The following is a 20,794-nucleotide window of genomic DNA, read 5'->3' on the forward strand; positions in this document are numbered from 1 at the left end:
TTTCCTTTGGGCGAAGCGTTTTGAGCGGATTCGAAATTTGTTAAAACATTGGGTCTCCTTTGCGCACTTCTACAACTACCATCACTCACATTCACCCCGCTACCACTACATCCCCGTATTCCTTTACTCATCCTCTTCTGCCCTTTTTGTTCTTTTGGTGGCTTGACGGGGAAACTAAAAGAATTGGGACCATCGCATCTTTTTCTTCTTCTCACGTCGCGCGAGCATTCAAAAAGGCACACACGGAAAAAAGCGTCTGTGTAATACTTTTAGTCTTCTCATTAGTCACAAACCACACACACTGCATAGACATTGTTTTTTTTTAACTGCCGCGTGTATCTCAATTTCTCGGTCTGCTTCCTCTTGTGTCGTTTAGTGAAATCGTACATGTCGTTTTGTTAACAAGTCTATCATATCGGATGCTATGGTGAGATTTCTTTTCGTCTATTCTTCATCATCCTTTCATGGACCCGGGCAGTAGGCGTGAGACCGGTCGCTTGTGCACGGTATGTTCACTCGGAATCGCTCGTCCTTGATAAGTTCGTACATCATCGATCCGATCAAGTCGTATTTTATCATTTTACGCTGTCTTGATCAGAGCGGGTAGAGCTTTGTGACGATAACTGAGGTGGAGAGCAATCAGTAGAGAACACGTTCAGTTGAGACGGTAGCATCTTGAAACACAGAGGATTAAAGTACTCGGATGTGGTCAGGGAGGGACAGTTTCGTTTTGAGCATGGAGATCAATTGGAGCCATTAATGACTTGACGATCGTGTGTCTGCTGTATACCATGCACGTGCTCTTTCTAAGGGAAGACGAGAAATACCGTATCACGCCTTCCATCAACCATCCCCATCCCCATCACGCGAGACCAGATCAAGCAACCGAGCTTCTCCCATCAGTAACCTTCCCCATAAACCCTCTCTTACCCCTCCTCCTCCAAGCCCGAAAACTTTTCCCTAATATCCTCAGCAGCAACTCTTCTTCCAGTCATACCAAAGAAAGCAGCAGCCACACGCTGCCACATCCCTTCCATATCTTTACTAATCAGCACGGACAAAGCTTGCAACTCGCCAAATGAAAACATGTCGTCTTCGGCTAGGGAAGGCATGGTTTTGATGGTGTATGCTGTACGGGTGGATCCAACGACTGAGACGGTGGCTTGACGGGATGGTTTACGGGGGCGAGAGCGGGATTCTTGGGCAGAGTCGTGGCGGGAAGATTTTGTGGCTTTGGGCTCGTGGGAGCGGTGGGCATGGTGGTGATGGTGGTGGGGTTCTGGCTCGTGGATGTGGTGGTGGACGGAGTGACGGTGGGCGTGGGAGTGTTGGAGTTTTCCGGCGAGGAGTACGCCGGTTGCTGGGACTTCGCCTTTGAATATCATTTCTAGGCGGTTGGACTTGCGGTCTGTGGTTTCGTTGTCTTTGTTGTCGACTTTTGTCACTTGCTTCTCTGCGGGCTTGTTGCTTTTCTTATCCACGGCGGCGGCTTTCTTGTCCAGAGCTGCTTTTTGTGCATTTTCGCCATCGGTCTTGAGTTTTCCGAGTCGTCTGCCGGTTTGCTTTTTGGTTTTGTCGATGGCTTTTGCGATTTCGGGCATCTTCTTGCCTTCGGCGGCCATGGCTAGTATCTTTGCGTCTTCTTCGGCAGTGAAGATGGGATCTTCTGGGTGGTCTTGTGGCTTGTCGGCGCTGACTTTGGGTGCTTCGGCTGCCTTCTTGTCGTCTGCGGCTTTGACCTTAGATCCTTCCTTTGGGGTGGATGGCTTTGCGTCGGGCTTGCCGTCGTCTTTCTTGCTACTAGCCTTGAATTCTTTCTTCTTGCTGCTAAGCTTGTTTTCTTTATTGCTCCCTTTGGCGCTTGCGGGCTTTGAGTCGTCCCTGCTCTTCTTGAGACTGGTAGGCTTGGAACGCCTTTGCACGAGCTCAAGTCTTCCGGGGAAATTGGTCTGCAGTAGAGGTAACTGCGTAAGTCAGCATTCTCAGACATGGTGGAAACGCGCATCGTGCTTACTCCTGGCGGACCTGAGTTTCTGCGAATTGTGCGGCCAGAACCGAGAAAGATGTCGAAGAGGGAGATGGGGAGGGTTGGGTCAGATGAACGCGCCATTTGAGTGTTGACTGAAGTTGCAAACTACAAGAAGAGACGACGGACAGGAGTATCTGAGAAAAGAAAGTCCCAGATGAAGCAGGAGTGGTCGCAGAGAAGAAGTCAGAGCTTACATTGGCACGATCTAGATTCTACTTGGTGTCGGAGGAGTGAGAGTGAATTGACGGAAAGTGATAGAGTGAAAGAGAGTAGAGAAGTGAGTGATGCGTTGCTCTTGACGAGGCTTGAACACTGGCTACCAGCAAAATCGCGTATCAATCGCGTACTGTCAATTGTAACCAAAGAGTTCAAGTCCACATGTACAAGGGCCTGTGCTTTGTGTGCTCTTGTTGCATCAAAATAACAACCGCCCTGTACCAAGGCATAACACATCAGGAAAAAGTGCCAAAAATGAACGGTAACCTTGATCGTCTCCGCCAGCAATTGCCGGTATAGGACCACGAAATCCGGGAGGAGCTAGCAATCCGCGAACATGAGAGTATCGAATGAACACTTTTCGCCACGAGAATACGTCTCAGTCACGCCTCCCGCAGGACGCAACTGTGTGTTAAGAATGGGCTGCCCCTGGCTTCCCGAAGGATTCTCCAGAGCGTAATCTATACACTTTTCGACGACAACCCGCTGCCCCACCCTTCCGATCAGGTGGAAAGGGTGGCAGATTTTTTCAGTTATAAAGTCGTCTTAGCAATTGATCTTCCTCACCAAAATAACTCACTCACGCAGCCAGTGGTATCTTCGTACAGTGGTGTGTGCAATGACAGTGAGTGACCTACCTCTCTCAGCTCAATGTCGTGTTGCCGTCTTTCCTCATTTCATGTGCCAACACTCATTGAGTCCGACTCTGATGCGAACACCTGCGCTGTGCCGCTGCAGCAGAGCGTCAACCAGAAGACATAAGACACCACTGCCATCATCGAACGAGAGTTCGCTTTGCCGTCGACAACAGCATCAACCGAGACCTGCAGCGGACACCCTGACGATGTGCGTGTGTCACTACAATCGTGGTAAGACGTGTTTTCATCGCCACGCGTATCTGGCTGATCAAATAGCGGTCTGCAGAACGGGCAAGGCGTAAGTCTTTCCTCTCCAGTCTGTCATCTTCGATCGTCGTAGCGGTCTTGAAAGTCTTCGTGAAGGTTGATAGATCCGACACATCACTGTGCCTACAAGCAGCCATTCGCAGTCCTTTCCTGGGCATCCTGGATCACCCTGAGTGTCTCGATCAACGCAAGCATCCGTCCTGACCAGTTCTGGAGTCCGATCTCCCAAACAACAAAGCATGAATGTCTTGAGCGGAAGACATTACCAGAAAAGGATGTTTGCCATTGGTGCAACCACAGCAGTAACCAGGACCACAAGCAGGCGCTCGTTGGTGTCGTTTTTATCAAGCCAGTTTCAGAGACCACACGCCATGACAAGGACAGCCAGTGTAGCTGGTGGTTACCCTTTCAGCAACGGAAGGAGACCTTATTCTTTGAGTGTCCAGAGGTCGAAATTTATCCAAGAAGCTGTCCAATAGCACATGAAGTGCTGCAGAGAGTCATGTTTAACAGAGTACCAGTACTTGATCGTCCGACGTAGGGATTCACGCAGCAGCTTTCCTTCCAGGCCTTCTGATAAGATCGAACACAAGCTGTTGGCAAACGTCTACATGGTATTCCAGGAGAGAACAAGAAGAATGTAATACAGAGTGAGGTTCGATATTGAGCCCGGGCCACAAAGATTGGCAGCAAGCTTCAATCAATGTGGAGGGAAGGTATGCCGAAGCAGATTGTTACTATCTTGAATATACAGATATCACACAAGTTCAGATTACCCAGATCATGTCAGTCTGCAGAGTATTATGAGCTACTCAGGTGCTCGAATCAACAGGTCATCGACTCTACATGTGAGCTGCTGAGAAAGTGGCAAGGCGGTTCGTGAGAATAGGGGGGCTGCGAGAGGTTTGGGGACCGTGCACCTCCATGTTCAAGGGACAGCGGAGCAACATCTCGACCAAACAATTATTGTCGTCGATTCAGCATTGCCCAACTGTGTGTCACGATTCTCGATAGACAGCAAACATGCTCGTCCTCTCCTTCCTCTTTGCAGCCCTCTGCGGCCTCTTTGCCGTCAGCTCAGCACACAACATCCAGCTGAAGGCGCACTCGCGCGAATGCTTCCACGAGGAGCTGCACTCGGACGACAGAATGACCGTCACCTTCCAGGTCGGCGATCGCGAGTTTGGTGGTAGCGGAAACCTCGACATTGACTTCTGGGTATGTTTACGATTGCGCGCTCGCATGCTCGTGTGATGGCAACAAAAGCTGACAGGGGTCCGCAGATTCAAAACCCAGCCAACGCATACCAAGTCCACGAGCGCTCCGTCAGCAGCGGCGACCACAGCTTCACCGCCGGAATGGATGGTCGCTACCTCTACTGCTTCAGCAACGAGCACTGGTCCGCAAACACAAAGGAAGTCAGCTTCAACGTCCACGGCATCGTCTACGTTCCCGAGAGCGAGGCCCCTCAAGATCCTCTGGAGAAGGAAGTCAAGATTCTGGCAGAGATGCTGGAGCAAGTCAAGGATGAGCAAGGCTACATTGTCGTCCGCGAACGCACCCACCGCAACACTGCAGAGAGCACAAACGCCAGAGTCAAGTGGTGGAGCATCTTCCAGCTCGGTGTCTTGATTGGCGAGGGCATCTTCCAGGTCTGGTGGCTCAAGCGTTTCTTCGAGGTACGCTCATAGCCCTGTTTTCTCGAGTCTTCTTCTTGGACACGAACAGGCGCTAATGTCTTGTACAGGTCAAGCACGTTGTTTAGAGGTCGTCCTTTCCTCACCTTTCTTGGAAATCCTTCCTATACCCAAAACAGACCTTCTACGTTTCCAATGAGAACATGTTCTGATATCAAGACTTCTTCTCTTCCACTTCCCGACCTTGACAAAAAAGTACTGTGACCGTTCTTCTCGTGCCAATTCACACATGTGGGTTTCCAACTGTGGTGTAGCCGAAACCTGCTTTTCTAGGCATACTTCATCTCATCCCCTGTTCGAGGACTTAAGTCTACGTTGGATCCTCTTCTCTGTTCGGACACTACACGAAAGCTATCACATCAATTCTCGACCTATGCTTCTTGATGCCGAGTACTGTTCAGGGGATCCTGACAAGCTTCATGTACGTACATGATAGAAAGAGGCATCTAGAAGAGATGAAGTCTCTACCCTTCCTTACACTGACCTGCAGCTCCGATGGAGTAAGGGCGGTACTGCCGTTGAGCTCTGCGTTGGCGATCATCGCGGCCATGATACCTTCAGTAAGACCTGGTAGGTTTAGCTCAATAAGCTCCTCTTCGGTAGTGTTGACGAAGTCGCCGTCGATCGCTACGATGTGGCCGATACGGAATGATGCATCAGCATTATCACCATCGGCCACATCGCTCTTCGTAGCATTTATGGCCAAAGAGGTCCGTATTGATACGGTATCCGATTGGCGCGAGTGCCTATCTTAGATCGTTGAGGGTGATGTACTCACCCAGAGCGCTGTTCAGCTGTATATGGATTACTCGGATCCATTCATGCTTGGAACCGATCCGTAGAACACGGCCGACCTGCTGCATCGCTCTAGGCAGCGATGTTGGCTCGTATCTGAATATGCAGTTCAAGCAAGCGTCTTGTATGTTTAGCCCGAAAGAGTGACGCATAGCGCTTGCCACGAGCACTTGGACTCTTCACTTGGACTCTTCACCTGACATACGGAATTCCTTGGACATTCTCGACCGATTCGGGAACCAAAAAGACCGGTATGGTAGCTGCCAACATTGATTCCCAGCGTGAACTGTATAGAGTAGGAAAAGTGAAGTAGACTCTGCAAACCAGGAGGAACAGGAAGAGGTATGAAAAAAAGGCGTTTCCCTCTTCCATCTTTTCCATTGGATCAAAAAGAAAAACTCTCTGAACATCCTCCTTAGTCCTTACTAGGGAGCTTCACTAATACTACCAAGTGTGGCGCAGGTATAACCGAGTCTTGCACATCCCCCAGCCATGACGTGATGTCGAGTTTTACCCTCCATTACTTTGTTTCCCACATTGATACAGTATGCAAACTCAGCAAGCTATCAAGTCGTACGAGCAAGCCACGGCCATCGATGACATTAGTTAGCTCCATGCACCAAATGCTCAAAGCGCTACTGTCGGGTGCATCGAGAAAGACACCACGTCCATGACCGAACCTTTCCAAAGCACAATCTCCTTCCACGAGGTCATTGCTGTTATTCCCTGAGTCGAAGCAGGATAGTATCATGATCAGTGGAGATGATCGATTGGTATAGTAAGATTAGTGGTTTAGTACTAACCCCTTGATACCTGTTCTGAGCATCTCCTCGTAGTTGCGAAAATATAGGGAAGATATCCTGTCTTACTTAAGAGAATCGATGCAATTCATCCTGCTTCTTATTGGTGCAGGTCTCCGCATGGCCAGGCAGCAGCCCGTGTGCGTAGGCAGCAGCGCAAAACACCACAAATCCTCCAAGGAAGGTCTATACCATCGACCAGAGACATCAGACATCACATTCGTTGATACAGCAAGAGAGGCACAAGTGGCAAGGCAATTGGGTTTTGCGCGTTTGTACGCGAGTAATTTGACAGCTAAAAAAAAACTAAACTCCTGCTGTTTCCAAAATATCAAAAAGAACAATCAGAACACACGGTAGTATTAGAGAGAAAAAGGCCCACGAGTCACGCAAGATTTTCGATTTGCTTGCGGACGTCAGAACTGGCCGAAATTAGACGCGATGTTGTTTTAGTCAACGCGGAATGCAGTAGCAATGGTCCGATGTAGGAAAGAAGACGGAACAGGAAGAAGAAGAGTAGAACTTTTGGTGGTTGTTTGTTTTTGTCGACGGGCTTTTCAGAGGTTGCTGAGGTAGTTGTTGAGATCGTCGACGATTTGAGGAGGGTTGATTTGAGCCTTGAGTTGGGCGTTCTCCTGCTCAGAGGCGGCGAGGAGGAGCCTGAGTTCTTTGATTTCATCTTCGAGGCTGTCGACGTACTCGGCCTTCTTTCCACGGGACTTGCGAGCGGCCAAGGTGTTGCGGGCGCGCTTTGCTGCGGCAGAGTCGTTTTCGTCGACGACGATGGTGGCAAGAGGCTTGGACTTGTTCTTGCGGACTCCGGCAGGACGAGCAGCTGCAGACACCCGAGGCGGCGATGCGACGACGCGCTCGCGGAGGTCGGCGCCAGTTGGAACGGTCAAGGTGGAGACTTCTGCGGGGGCGACAGGCTCATTGGTGGGGAACACAGTAGGCTCGTTGCTGGGGAACAGAGGGTACCAGTTCTCAGGACCACTTGGGGCCATGTTGTCGGCGAGGACGGGCGAAGGGTCGGTCGAGTTGTTGCCGAAGAGAGGAGTGTCCATGTTGCCGGGGCCCTCGGGAGAGAACAGAACATCGGAACCATTGAAAGACAGCTCGGAGATGACTGCAGAAGGAGGGAAGGGAGCGCTCAGATCGAGTTGCTGAGGGGAGATGGTTTGAGGGTGGGAGTCGTTGAACTTGTTCATGACAGCGAGGAAGTCGCTCTCGTTGAAGTCGGTGTCGTTGTAGGGGGCTCCGTTGTACTGGGTCTCGGGGAACTCCTGGTACAGCGGCATGTCGGCGCCGTCCTTGAGGAACGCAGCGGTCTCGAAGTTGAGGTCAGCGCTGGTGTCGGCGTAAGCGACGTTGACGTTGGGCTCCTTGAAACCGTAGTTGTAGGACATGTCGTCGGTGGTCGTCGAGTCTGGGTTTGATTGGTAGAATTTGGCAACAAGTTTGACCGAGTTTGGGTTGGGTTGATTGAGTTTGGCAGCAGTTTTCAGGTTTGAAGCCGAAAAGGAGTTAAGGATGGTTGAAGCAGGGGGATCAGTCGCGACGAATTTATAGCTGTCCAAAGGGCACTCTGTAGAAATAGGCAGAAGCGTACTCGCGTGGCAGCGAGAGAGATTGAGCTGTTTATGAGTAGGCTGCTGAGCGGGAGCGAGATTCTGCGCACGACGTTGAGCAGGTTTGCGTATCACGGGCGTCGCGAAGAGGGGGAAGTCCTGTTCGAATGCTGGTTGCTGTGGGGGCGTATGCCTGGGGGAGTTCTGGGGAGGAAGACATGATTGTGGTTTAAAAGCCGTAGTTGGCTGTAGTTTCTGAAGTCGAAGGTCCGAAGACGATGAAGTGGTGGAGAAACTCAAGGGCGATTGCTCTTGAGAGTGTTTTGGAAGTAGTGGACGAAGTTGTCTTATTGCTGGTATGCTGGGCGACGGTATGGGGGAGTTTATGCAGCCATCTTGAATGCGTAAACGTGGAGAATGATAGTGTACTTGGAGTGCGTTGATGTTAGAGAAAGGCAACCAGGCGGTGGGCGTGCCGTGACTTTTCTACGCTCCCACTGAGAGCGTTTCGGAGCGCGCGGCTGGCTCCACCCACACCAACTGTGACTCACTCAACTCCACAACACGCTAGCTTGACTCTTAATTCCGCTCGTACGCCCTCACTTGTCAAGACGACTGCCTCTTCCTCGAGCGGCATCTCGCGAACTCGTTCGAAACATGCCTTTTTATTCTCTCATACTACCAGCATTGAGAGCGTTCAATTTGGCCTACCCTCTGCTTTACAGCGACTGTGAACGGGTGTTTGGAAGCATCATTTTCACCGATCGCGGCATCCTGCTTATCTGGCCGCGAGACGCTAGTCTGCGCCCTTCACAGAACATGCAACCCCGCCATTGGTTGGGGTTGTCTGCCCTGCTGCCTGCCATTTTCCAGGCCGTCGATGCATGTGAGACGCGCAACTTGACATGATTGCGTTAATAAAGACGCCGTCGAAACACTTCCGGTCGCCGGTCAACAAAGCCATGCTCTCGGACAGTAAGCACTGTCGTCGAGGTCGAGTATTGACTACGCTCGATGGTGTCTCGGATTCAAGCTGCAGACCGCTCACTGTGCCTGAGCCATGCATGCTTGCCAACAATTCTTTTCGACACACGTTTGGCGTTTTGGCTGCTCGGCATCATTGTGGCTGATGGTCTTTCACTGCCCCATGCGAGACGCCTCTATCAAATGAGCGTAGGTACTGAGTGTGAACTGCTTGATGGCCGTGATGCAGTCAGCTGTCTTCGCATGCTCTAACCACAGCCACCAACAACTTATTGGCGGGGTGATGGTGAACTGCAGACCGCGTGAGTAAGTATTCAGGAAGAGCTCATGCCTGCTGCGTAACCTGAGCTTTCTGCTGGAGCAGGAGTAATGACTGTCCAAGGACACGCATGGGAGCTTTCTTGTTACTATTGCGAAAAGCATAAGATATCCAGGAGAAGACGACGCGGTAGGTGACATAGACACACACAGACATCTGCTCCTTCTGTACTACTTCGTTTACAGCCAACATGCTGAATACCAGAGCGATTATATGACAACGATGCCCTCAGCACGACCCTCGCGTGTCGGCAGACTCCAGTACCCTTTCTATTGTCCTCCTTAGGGACCCCTATTCCAACACAGCGACTGGGCGCATGGACTATGCGATCACGTTATGGTCAACAATGTACATCGCTCACTGCAAGTATCGCTTACATCGTCTGCTAACAACTTGCTTCTATCATCCCATCCCACCTCTCCTCAAAAGACACAGTCTCCCACATCCATAATCATCTCGCACATACACCTACTCTGATCAACTTCCCTTCATACCTCCCACTCTCCTAACCTCTATCCATTCCACCAGAAATAAAATCCTTTAAACCTTGACAAGTCGTTGCAGTCAAAATCCCCGACCTCGGCGACGCGACATTTTCCAAAATTTCGCCGCGCCGAGCATCTCCAGCAACGCCCAAAACTTTTCTTAACAAATGAAAATTAGTCATATGCAAGTAAGCAAAGATATCAACTATGCGATATAGCACAACAGTTTGCTGGGCATGGGCTGGGCGATGGAGAAGGAGATCGGTGGTTTTTCGGTGGGAGGGTTTGGGATCGGGGGCGTGGTGGTGACGTGGTGGTGGTAATGGTGGTGGATTTTGGGGAGAAGGAGAAGGGATGTGACGGGGTGGTGAGGGGACAGGGTGAGGGGAGATACATGGTTTTTTGGGACGGAAAATTGGTGATGGAGGAAGGGGGGACTGGTCGAAGGGTTTGTGGGAGTATGCGAGTATCAGCACGACATGAAGGTAACACAGTATAGGTAAGATGAACGAGTGGGACATGGTAAGAGTGCTATGACGGATTCTTGGAGGCGCATTCGATTGCAATTCTCAAATCAGCCTCGACGTCTGAACACACCATACCTCATCATCACCTTCAACTGTCAAGCACTTCGTCACAACAGTGCCGTTCATCCTCGAGTAGTCTGACTACCCATTAAACCCAAGACCTCTACACTCCTCATCCTCCCTCAACGCACCCCGAATCTCCTCCTCACCAACACCCAACCTAACCCTACCCAACCTCTCCCCCTTCCTAACCTCCAATCCAACAATCCCAGCCTCAGCCAACTCCTCCGCCGCCCCTCCCATCCCCCTAATCCTCGCCACTTTCCCCTCCTTTTTACCTCCCACCCTACCTCTTTTTCCCGTTGCTGCAACAACACCACCGCCACCACCACCCACAGCTTGGAAAGTATCAGGAGCGAGTAGAATATCGTGCAGAGGGATCAAGGAGGAAATGGCGGCCATACGAGCGGCTTCGTCGATTACATCTCCAAGTGTACTTTCTGTTAATCCGCTTCTGCGGATCCTGCCTAAGAGGGCAGCGAGGAAGAGTTTAGAGGCTAGAGGTAAGGAGCGGAGGTATGAGGCCAAGGGTGTAGATGTTGCTTCGTTGATTGCACGTTTTATGATCGAGATTGTAACGACGCCTTTTTTCATCGCTACAGCTTTTGTGGATGGATGTGCTTGGGCTGTTTCGTCGTTGCTTGTGTCTGCGGCGGGGGCAAGGGCTACAGCGTCTGAGGCTGCTTTGTCAGATTCTGCGATTTCTACTGCGCGACGGCAGATATCGAGGGCGCGGCGCGCGTCTCCTGATACAGCTGCTACTTTTCGACTTGCGAATTGTACGGCATCGGCTTCGACGACTACTTGTCCGATTCCCTCAAGTCTGCTCTCGATGATTTTGATGAGTTGTTGATGTGTATAACCAGGAAAGGTGATGCGTGTGAGTCCCAATCGCGAACTGATTTTGTTGCTGAGTGTGCGTTCTGGCAAGTCCATGGTGTTTGCTACTGCGAGTACGATGAGACGTGAGTGTTGTAGTTGGGGCCAGTTGAAGAAATTGTACATGACGCCTTGGGATTTAGTGACTAGTTGGTCGAGTTCGTCCATCAAGACTACACAAGGTACTCTTCTTGGGCTTGGTGTGCTGAACTCACGTTCGAGAAGCTCGAGGGCGTGGGTGGCGCTTACACGTTGGCCTTTGAGGGCTTCCCAGAGTAGAGAGTATGATTGATGAGGATCGGTGACTTTCATGCCGTTGATCTCGACGAACACGAAATCATCGAGTTCATCGGCAGATACGGCTACGTTTAGTGCAGCCACAACTTCTCGTACTGTAGCGGTCTTGCCAGTACCAGGTGTGCCAGAGATGTAGATGCAAGATCCTGTGCCAGCAGAGATGGCAGTTTCCAGATGTGCATAGACTTCGCCAAACTCATCTTCACGGCAGGGGAGTGCATTGGGTACAGCCGATACATGCAACGTGCTTCGAGCAAGCTGGTGAGGTGATGCAGTCGTATGAGAAGGCGACAACATGCGAGTGCCCAGTGGCGTGAACTCCAAAGGTCGTTTAGCCACAATGCGGCGATGTGTAGGAGTGGTGAGTTTGCGAGGTGCAGGATGCTTGCTTCTCGATGTCGGTGTTGCAGCAGTCAACTTTCTGCGTTTGCGCGGTGTGGCCATCTCGCCATCTTCATCATCGGGTATCACGAAATCGTCCAGATCTCCTGGTGTTGTTGATCTGGCGGCCGGTTTGCGTTTCCGAGTCCGTATTGTTTGGCTATCAATCAACTCGCAAAGCGATGTCAAGTCCTCGGCTCCGCGATAAACATCCTCCCAGACGAACTCGTCGGTGTAAGTGGTTGTACGGGTGTTGCAACCTCGTCGACAGACAAAGACTTTGCCATGATCTCTTGAGCCTTTTGAAATCTTGCCATTGGGGTACCTCGAGTTGAAGCCCTCTTCAGAAAGGACCGTAGCCTTGCCGTTGATTGTTTTCAATGAGTTCTCGTCCAAACCAGTAGTGATGTACAGTTCATTCTCCAAGAAGTCGTGTCTCTTCTTAGCCTTGTTCACAATCTCCTTTTCAGAAGAGAACCATAAGAAGGAGGCTTTCATGTCATTGATCATCTCTCCATCATCGTCTTCGATCTCGCCCTCTGCAAAGTCCTGGATGATGGCGACCCAAGCTTCATTCCCAGCAGCTTTAAGCAACACGGTGTCTCCAATGTGACATTCAAAATCACCCATTCGGGCACCAATGATGGCTTTGCTGGGTCCGTATATCCATTCCCAGGGGTGATCTTCAGTGCCGAGCTCATCATCCGAATCCTCTCGTAGTACACCGCCGCCCTGGAGTAATTGTCGTGCCTGCTCAGCTCGGGAGCGTTTTGGTTTCTGAGCCATTGTGAATTTATCATGTGTCAATGTTTATCTTGACCCCTGTTGTCGCCGAAGATGCACGTGTTGGACAGACACGCCTTGTCGCGTGTTTTCGTGGTAAAAACAATAACTTCCGAAAATGGACTTGTATGCGGCAGAGGTGGGGTGGAACTTTGAGTTGGTATGTTTCGCTCAGTCTGCGCAACGTCACAGCCAGAAATATCACGACCAATCCATAAAATGTCGAAACAAGCAGAGCAAGGTCAACAGAGTGTGTAAAAGCTATGGCAATGGTTGTAACGGACAATGGCAAGCTAATCGCGCTCCTCTTATAGTCGACCTCGGATCACTCTCAGTACAACAACTCGGCCAAGTCAAGAAGCAGCTCGATGAGGAAACACAACACCTGACAAACTCATACGCCCAACTGCGCGCCGCCCAGCAAAAGTTCAAAGACTGCATCGCCTCCATCGTCGCTGGTGTCGCAAACTCAGTCGCCGACAAGCCACTGCTGGTTCCCTTGACTTCATCCCTCTACGTCCCCGGCACCCTAGCAAGCACCGAGACCGTTCTCGTAGACGTCGGAACAGGCTTCTACGTCGAAAAGACCACCGAGCAAGCAAAAGTCTTCTACGAGACAAAGGCGGAAGAGTTGGGAAAGAATGTCAAGGATCTCGAGACGATTGTGCAGGGCAAGAATCAGAACTTGAGAATGATTGAAGAAGGTACATATGCCTGGGAGGATACTCCTATGTGGTTACATTGAACACTGCTTACACAAGGACAGTCATGCGCCAAAAGGTTCTGGCGAACAACCAGGCCCAGGGAAGCGCCTAAGCCTCATCGTGAACCATCTCTAGCCTCGATATTAACTTATCCTTCGACACATCCGCCGCCAAGTCGATCACGTTGAGAGTTCGTACCCAGAAGACTGGTTACCACGAAGCTGAGTTCGCAACACTCATACGACATGCTACCAACAAAACAAGAGCATCAAGAGAGACTTCAATCAAGAAAGAGCATAGACACTCCGAGTGGGAGAGATCCTCTTGTTGGATGGTGTCGGTTCATCACCTTTGACATATGGGAGGCTCGCAAAGAATCTATGATTGCGTGGATTGCAGCAACTAGTACATCGTAGACATGATATGAGAAGTCGTTGTATCGTCAACTTCCCTCATGCTATCTAGCTATCATCGAGCCACGAAAAAGAATCAGAAAGAGATACAGACCAACGATACCCCCCATCGATACACCCCATATGCTCACTGAGCATTTCCCAAAGCAATATCCTGCACACGCTGCAGTGCACGCAACAGCTCAACATGACCATTGAGTTTCTCGTCCCGGTTGTCCGAATCTACAGGGAACCAGCTCTGTATATCTGCTTTCCACTCTGCGCCGTATCCAGCGCTAAGCTCGTGATTGTAAGCGAGCTGTTCCGACCATTTGCGATGCTTGACGTCGACACTCCACCGCGGCTCATAACGAGTGACTGGCTCTTTGCCTGGGGGATTGCAAGCCGTGTATTCTCTTCTGAAGACTTTGGCCACTTCCACTTCGTAGCCGATGTAAGGCGCCTTCATCTCAAATCGCCAGATAATCTTCTCTGTCATGCTCCTCTTGTTCGCAACAGTCCTTGGCTTTCCGTTGTAGCTCTCAAAGTCGCAGAAGGAATCGGCGTTCTGTGCCCTATTGCGTTCCAGATTGATGTAGTGGTGACCATGCTCCTGAGCCCACTTGGGAAGTGCTTCGAGCTCCTGAAGTCCAAGAGCAGAGATCTCAAGCAGCCAAGTGAAATTGCTGACGGTGTCAGACACAGAAACTTCGAGGAACTTGGTGGGACCTGAGTTTCCATCCATGCGCCTATACTCGGGATCAGATGGGGTGAAGAGACCGTTGTTCGTGCGCCACGTCTTGCTGATCATTAGGTGGCCGCGATTGTCTTTGAGATCAACCTCAAGGGTAGCGGTATACAAGGGCTTGGTATCGGCAAGGTTAGGCACATCGCGATCGCAGGGATCAAGCGAGCCAGTGGCTCTTAAGAAGTGGAGAAGTAGGGTCTCTTCACAGTGCTTGTTCCCGAGTCTACCCGGTGCTTAGTAAAGGATGCTGACTATCGGGATGTCAACTTACTCGTCGGTGACCTTGCCTCGAAAATTGTAAGCGTCCGCAAGCATTTCCTTGTAGTCGGGCAGATCGATGCTCTCAAAAGGCTTGAAGTTCGTCAGGGTGAGTGTTCCAAGATGGACCCTAAAGTCAATATAACCCCGATGCCAATGAACTTTGCTCAGTGTCTGCATGACCCGATCCTTGATCTGCTTTGCGTGCAATGTGACATCGTCTGGTCTCAGCTTGGCTCCAGCGCTCTTGACAGCCTTTGCCGAGCGTGATGGTGGCTTTGAGCCGCACTCCACCACCACTGAAAGAGCATGGTCCCTGAGAATGACCTCCTGGCAGTCGTTCTGCACAAGATAAAGCCTTTGGACTGGGGTGTTCTGAGCCACGGCCTTACAAAGGAGACCTTTGATACGTGACAGAGCTTGTTGTACGTCGTTGGCACTGCCTTTGACGACGAAGGACGATCTAGAAACATCGTAATCGATGATACAGTCGTGTTCGATACGGATGGGATCCAGACGTTCGAAGTTGCGTTGGCCAAGCTCCTTGTCAGGCGCGTATTCTTCGGACGGCCAGACAAACAAACCCTGCCAGTGAATCAGAAAGAACTCGATCCACTAGAGGCACTCGAATTACTATTGTGTTGAAGGGGGTATCTCTGGGGGGTCCGATATCTTGTTCATGGTGCTTGAATGTTGGGTTGTCTTGCAGGATATTGGTTTCCAAGACCACTCTAGCTTGTCTTACCTGTTGACAAGCTTAGCAGAAGATCTTGTGGAGATTAGTTTCCGAGCATCATACTTTCTCAAGAGGTCCCCAGATGTGAAACTCAAACTTCCTGTCATATGAGATGTGGGTTCCTGTAGCTCTGCCAATTGCTATGATGGTTTGCTTAGGATCTCTGATGGTCCAATTTCTCGCAATTCTCCAGGTATCGACGGGATTCTCGCGTCTGTTGAAGGCCGCCAGACCTTCATTTATGGCGGTGGGCGCGGGTCTAGGCGCATTAGGCCTGTTGTGCTTTGGCTGCAGCGGAAGTCTTCTGTTTCTGGAAGGCATAGTGGCTGCTGGGAGGTTAATGTTATCTGAAGAATGATCGATGAGTTCACAACGATAGCGCGACCAGATGGGGAAGTGATAAACTTCTGTCCAAATTGTCAGGATGCTTAGTGATTGATACTTTGATCAAGCACAAGGGAAGCCGCATCAGATCTGCATGCAGCCCCACGGTGAACAAACACACGTAAAAGGTCAACCAACGTTCCTTCTTGATTGGGGTGTTTTCCATGACAAACACGGCGAGAAACAGCACGTACAGGACGAAACATAGAATATGAGTAGGAAGCCATGGGTATCAATCATCATTATCTCCAACGTCTACTTGATCGCGTCAAGTCCTCTAGAACTTCTGTCTTCCTAGCGTGGGCTTCCACTCGAGTGGATGTGATTCTGGAGTAGCATTTTCATCTTCTCGCCAGACCTTGATTGTTTTGTCGGCCTCGCCAGTCATGAGTCTTAGGCCAGTCTTGTCAAAAGTACTGCTCATGATGCCTGCTTCGGCGTCGAGACTACCAGGTTGAGCAATGGAATCGAGAGATTGATACTTGTAACCAGTCTTCCAGTCAAAGAATGCTGCCGATCCATTGTCACCACCAGAGAACAAAACGTTGTCTTCATTGACCGACAAGGTGTTGATGATGGCATTGTGTCCATCAAAGTTTTGCATGAAAGCACCTTCTGGGCATTTCCACTGCTTGACCTGACCAGTCGAGGCAGAAGCAAATGTGAACTCGTGAGGTGCTGTGCAAAGTGCCCTGACACCCTTCTTGTGATGTGTCAAGACACCCATGGTCTTTCCGGCTGCAAGATCGTACATACGGACAGTGCTGTCCAACGAAGATGATATGATTTGTGGATCGGCTTCTTGAGTCACGATGTCGGATACCGTCTGCTTGTGACCACTGAGCACGTGGACGTTGGATCTCGTTCGCTGTAGCTGTGTTAGCGTTGCTTAAGACAACAGCAGATGAGGAAACTTACCATGTCCCAAACACGGACAACACCATCTCTACCTCCCGTACAAAGAACGTCAAGCGTAGGATGTAGACTCAGCGTGTACACGCCACTCAAATGACCATGATAATCGCGGATGACCTTGTTTGTTTCCAGATCCCAGCACTTTACTTTCTTGTCCTCGGCGCAGGAGAACAAGTATGGATGTCTTGGACTGAAAGCGAGTCCTCGTACGGTGGAGATGTGTCCAGTCAGAGTGAGCTTCAAAGTACCTGAAGCGAGGTCCCAGATCTTGATCGTCCTGTCACCACTTCCACTCGCAAAATACTGGTTTCCAGGTTCTACTGCAAGCGCGCGCACCCAACCCAAGTGACCAGAAATGACACGCATAAGCTTCCAAGGCGCTTTCCACTCCGGCTTCGGCTGTCGTACAACATCTCTTCGCACCAGACTTGAGGAGCCAGGTAGGTTTCTTTGTGGTGTAGGGCCGTTGGCATTGGGCGGCAGCTTGCCAGCACCATTGGCGCGCAAGGCAAGGGCATTCGAGGTTTCGACAGCGGTCGATGATGTTTGCGCAGAGATTCCCTCGATCATCTTTGCCATTTTCGGGTTTGATGCTTGCTCCTCGGTCTTGGGCTTCTTTCGGAGAGTAGAACGTGAAGCGGCAGCATTCGCTTGCTTGGCCGCAAGCACTGGAGGTAGATCTTTTACGTCGGCATATTCTCTGTCGATCCGCGACCTCAGAGCGATCTTCTGAGCGCGTTCTGCTGGCGAGACAATTGGTGGAGCGATCGCGGGTCGAGGAAAGTTGTCGAGCGCTGTGGGGGCGCCAAAATCGGCGGCGAAGATTTCTCTGGTGCGTTTGGCCGACTTGTGCACCAGGTCGGAAGGCGATGAGTTTGCTGTGGTTGCCATGGTTGTGTGTGATGGACGAAGACTTGTCGCGATTTGACGTGCAACTTTCTTGAATCCAACTTCGAGCTTCCGCTCACGCTCTTCCCCACATTTCATCAATGAACCATCGAGGAGGCCTCAGAAACCAAATTTCAAACCAAATTTCGCAACCTCACTGCTCGTATGGGTGCTGCATTAATTTTGAATTTGAGCTACTTCGAGAATCCCTAGACGCGAAAGGTGCATACTTGTCAACACAGGTTTCGTATTCTTTGGAGGATGAACGATTAAGAGGTTTGTGGCGGATGCTATATATCTCATTCCAGCTAACTTGCCGTCGTCAACACCCACGATCATAGCGTCAAGTGCTTGGTCTGAAGCAGACTTTGCGGAAGTACATCGACTAATCCTTTGGCTGCGATATCAGGCGCACTCGCCGGAAGCAGCACCAACACCTGCCTCAACGCCGCTAGACCCGCTTGTCCATAGAACTTGAGGAACTTCTCCACGTGCGGCTCTACCAGTGCTCTGAGGACCATGAAATGCGTCGCCTGTAGGTGTGCTGGCGGGGTGTTGGCGATGTGACTCAAGGCTTTCCAATAATTCGGCGGGGGGAAGGGGTTCTGCATCTTCGACTTGCTGAAGTCTCGAAGGGACAAACAGCCGTACCCTATAGCCAGACCCGACATACGGTTCTTGTGAATCTCCAGATCGATGAACTCTCCGTCACCGTCACATTGCCATCCTATTCTAATCCTGCCATCATGAGTCTTCTCATTGCCGTATATGCCGAAAAGCACCGGACAGACCACATGATATTTGGCCAGAAGAATATCAAGGAGTGAAGTGGTGCCGTTGAACAAGTATTCAGTCTTGGAGAACACCGTGGCTAAGAGAATTGCAGTAGCATCAATGAGGGTCTCGTTCTGGCTGCAAAATGAACTGATGGCGTTCTTGGCGATTATGTGCATCAGGTAGACCAAGCATAGCGGCATGCGTCTTTCCACGTTGTCCGCTGGAATGGCGAGGAATGGGGTAATGTCGACTGTCGGTTCGGGATATTTTTGAATGTCATTGACAATCTCGAGTACCTTTTTAAGCTGTTCACGAAATCATCAGTAGACTTCTTATGCCTTCAATATTTCATTCTTACCATGGTTCTGTTATGAGGCCTATCGGCAGTGAACTGATTCATTAACACGATGAGCTTACGACGGTAATCGCCAATAGGTATCCCAGCTTGTTTGCATTGTGTTGTGGTATCCTTCCTCAATACTTTCAGGCGCTTGTGGATCTCGAGATATTGATTGTGTACTGCTTGCAAATGCGCTGGTGTAGACTTGAGTGGCGATGCTGTCGCTGCAGGTTTCGCTGCACCCGAGGCTGCAGAAGGTGCGATGGCCTGAGCAGAAGGTTGAGTAGCAGGCTGTGCTGGAGTCGCCGTACCAGCTTGCGTGGTCGAGGTCGGGACGGTTTGTGGTCCAGTTGGAGCCGGAGCAGGTGCTCCATTGGTCGCTGCTGATGTAGGGACTAGGGCTGGTTGCGCCTGCTCAGCAGCAGCTTTCGCGGTGGCAGCGGCAGCAGCGGCAGCTTCGTCTTTCGATTTGCGCTCTGAAGCCTCCTGTTCCTGCTTTCTTCGCAAGGCATCTGCTTCATCCTTTTGCTTCTGTTCTGCGATGCGGGCTTCTTTTTCGCGTATCTCTCTTTCCTCGGCTTCGCGTTTCTGCTGCTCCTGCTCTTGTCGAACCAATTCCTCCTTTTTCCGTCGTCTTTCAGCAGCCTCTCTAGCAATCTTGGCTGAGCGTTCAGCTTCAAGAGCGCGGTGTTCCTCTTCTTCTTTCTGCACCCTTTGGCGTTCCTGCCTCAGCGCCTCCGTCTCGGCGACTTCGATGGCATTGCGCAAGATACGCTCATGCTCGGCGGCGGCTTGCGCGAGGGCTTGCTGATGAAGGTGCTCCTGTTCTGCATCTCTTTCATCCTGTCGTTGCCTCCAAGCACGCTCTTCACGGATGTGAAGGGCACTTAACTCGTCGACCAATATTTCAGAGCGACGCGGACTGTGACGAAAGGGAGAATTGTGACTATTTCTAGCGCTCGAAGGATCGTTTCGAGGTGTGCGTGACGCTGGACTTGCTGTGCCAGCTCGCTCCCTCTGAGGAGTTGCCATTGAAAGATACCGACGCGAAACAGTCGCGAGTGAAGTGTTGTTCCCGGAAAAAGGCGTACAAGGTGCAAGTGGTCCCAGATGCTGCGGCAAACAGCGACAAAGATTTATTATAATCCAGCGAACGGCATTCTCAATGCTGTTGAAGTCGAGTGCAAGGTGTATGATCAACAAACTACTTTTGAAGCATCAAAAGTTCACGAGACAGAAGTGACGGTTCTTTGCTCCAGCTTTCCGAGTCATGAAACCTTGCCGACAAGCGACAAAGAATCAGGTCCAAGCTCTGAAGCGGAATGTGACCAGGACGTGAAGGACGGTCTTCAAGCTGCCTCCTTCAACTTCTTGTCAACAGAGACAGACCACGATAGAAAGACAGAAGGGGAATATTCTCGAGGATTGTGTCAAAGGTTGAAACGATATGCGGGCAATACGACCGATCTGCCTTGCTTTCTATTCTCGTCCGCGAGGTACCTAGCCAGTCTAACAGGTTTAACAAAGGTCTCATCGCGTAATCCTGCTTTGCAAACGGCCTTGTATCCGGTCGTGCTTGGCGGGATAGCTATATGCGTCAGGGCAGCGAGAGATTGGATGCTGCAGTTTAGATGAGCAGGCATCATGTCGATTGATTGAGCGATTGGCATTCGTTCCAAGCAGACGGAGGCTCACGGAAACACCAACGAGTCTAGTGCTTGAAGTGTTGTAGATAGATGGAACTCCCGCAAGTGGGCACGTCTTTGTCCAGCTGTCCACGAATCGAAGCGGCATGACGCAGGCAATAGCCCTCTCCACGTCCAACACCTCCTCCCGCCTTTCTCCTTGTGCTTTTTCCAGACTGCATATCTACCTCTCTCTTTGCCCTCTCTCCTACCCAACCTTCTTTCCTGTTCTGTAACACATT

The 20,794-nt window shown here is 50.8% G+C and overlaps 10 protein-coding genes across 10 annotated transcripts; 2 read left to right on the forward strand and 8 right to left on the reverse strand.

Moving 5' to 3' along the window:
* Positions 1-733: 733 nt before the first annotated feature.
* Positions 734-2,143, reverse strand: AUEXF2481DRAFT_92214 (uncharacterized protein). The gene is made up of 2 exons (XM_013484430.1): positions 2,015-2,143; positions 734-1,964 (listed from the first exon to the last, which is right to left on the reverse strand). The coding sequence occupies exons 1-2, from the start codon at positions 2,108-2,110 to the stop codon at positions 927-929; spliced, it is 1,134 nt and encodes a 377-aa protein (XP_013339884.1). The 5' UTR covers positions 2,111-2,143; the 3' UTR covers positions 734-926.
* A 2,030-nt stretch (positions 2,144-4,173) lies between these two features.
* Positions 4,174-4,841, forward strand: AUEXF2481DRAFT_69989 (uncharacterized protein; the record flags this gene model as incomplete). Its single annotated transcript, XM_013484411.1, has 2 exons — positions 4,174-4,368; positions 4,434-4,841. 2 exons carry the CDS (start codon positions 4,174-4,176, stop codon positions 4,839-4,841), a joined length of 603 nt encoding a protein of 200 aa, XP_013339865.1.
* Positions 4,842-5,187: 346 nt separating this feature from the next.
* AUEXF2481DRAFT_33151 (uncharacterized protein) lies at positions 5,188-6,023 on the reverse strand (the record flags this gene model as incomplete). The annotated part of the gene is made up of 4 exons (XM_013484379.1): positions 5,188-5,240; positions 5,277-5,597; positions 5,626-5,738; positions 5,848-6,023. 4 exons carry the CDS (start codon positions 6,021-6,023, stop codon positions 5,188-5,190), a joined length of 663 nt encoding a protein of 220 aa, XP_013339833.1.
* Positions 6,024-6,900: 877 nt separating this feature from the next.
* On the reverse strand, positions 6,901-8,688 carry AUEXF2481DRAFT_503257 (uncharacterized protein). Its single transcript, XM_013484431.1, has 2 exons — positions 8,198-8,688; positions 6,901-7,803 (listed from the first exon to the last, which is right to left on the reverse strand). Exons 1-2 carry the CDS (start codon positions 8,228-8,230, stop codon positions 7,000-7,002), a joined length of 837 nt encoding a protein of 278 aa, XP_013339885.1. The 5' UTR covers positions 8,231-8,688; the 3' UTR covers positions 6,901-6,999.
* A 787-nt stretch (positions 8,689-9,475) lies between these two features.
* On the reverse strand, positions 9,476-10,432 carry AUEXF2481DRAFT_501837 (uncharacterized protein). Its single transcript, XM_013484432.1, has 2 exons — positions 9,691-10,432; positions 9,476-9,634 (listed from the first exon to the last, which is right to left on the reverse strand). The coding sequence occupies exon 1, from the start codon at positions 10,317-10,319 to the stop codon at positions 9,819-9,821; it is 501 nt and encodes a 166-aa protein (XP_013339886.1). The 5' UTR covers positions 10,320-10,432; the 3' UTR covers positions 9,476-9,634; positions 9,691-9,818.
* A 52-nt stretch (positions 10,433-10,484) lies between these two features.
* AUEXF2481DRAFT_44200 (uncharacterized protein) lies at positions 10,485-12,728 on the reverse strand (the record flags this gene model as incomplete). Its single annotated transcript, XM_013484397.1, has 1 exon — positions 10,485-12,728. A coding segment is annotated over one exon (2,244 nt), but the record flags the coding sequence as incomplete, so codon positions are not given.
* A 216-nt stretch (positions 12,729-12,944) lies between these two features.
* On the forward strand, positions 12,945-13,541 carry AUEXF2481DRAFT_8627 (uncharacterized protein; the record flags this gene model as incomplete). The annotated part of the gene is made up of 3 exons (XM_013484361.1): positions 12,945-12,975; positions 13,040-13,429; positions 13,492-13,541. The coding sequence occupies 3 exons, from the start codon at positions 12,945-12,947 to the stop codon at positions 13,539-13,541; spliced, it is 471 nt and encodes a 156-aa protein (XP_013339815.1).
* Positions 13,542-13,969: 428 nt separating this feature from the next.
* On the reverse strand, positions 13,970-15,884 carry AUEXF2481DRAFT_8628 (uncharacterized protein; the record flags this gene model as incomplete). Its single annotated transcript, XM_013484362.1, has 4 exons — positions 13,970-14,792; positions 14,841-15,412; positions 15,462-15,572; positions 15,627-15,884. 4 exons carry the CDS (start codon positions 15,882-15,884, stop codon positions 13,970-13,972), a joined length of 1,764 nt encoding a protein of 587 aa, XP_013339816.1.
* A 340-nt stretch (positions 15,885-16,224) lies between these two features.
* Positions 16,225-17,849, reverse strand: AUEXF2481DRAFT_69940 (uncharacterized protein; the record flags this gene model as incomplete). The annotated part of the gene is made up of 2 exons (XM_013484405.1): positions 16,225-16,815; positions 16,866-17,849. 2 exons carry the CDS (start codon positions 17,847-17,849, stop codon positions 16,225-16,227), a joined length of 1,575 nt encoding a protein of 524 aa, XP_013339859.1.
* A 236-nt stretch (positions 17,850-18,085) lies between these two features.
* On the reverse strand, positions 18,086-19,899 carry AUEXF2481DRAFT_8630 (uncharacterized protein; the record flags this gene model as incomplete). The annotated part of the gene is made up of 2 exons (XM_013484363.1): positions 18,086-18,832; positions 18,886-19,899. 2 exons carry the CDS (start codon positions 19,897-19,899, stop codon positions 18,086-18,088), a joined length of 1,761 nt encoding a protein of 586 aa, XP_013339817.1.
* Between the last annotated feature and the right edge of the window lie 895 nt (positions 19,900-20,794).

Source organism: Aureobasidium subglaciale (assembly GCF_000721755.1).
Source record: "Aureobasidium subglaciale EXF-2481 unplaced genomic scaffold scaffold_30, whole genome shotgun sequence".
NCBI classification, from domain to species: Eukaryota; Fungi; Ascomycota; class Dothideomycetes; order Dothideales; family Saccotheciaceae; genus Aureobasidium; species Aureobasidium subglaciale.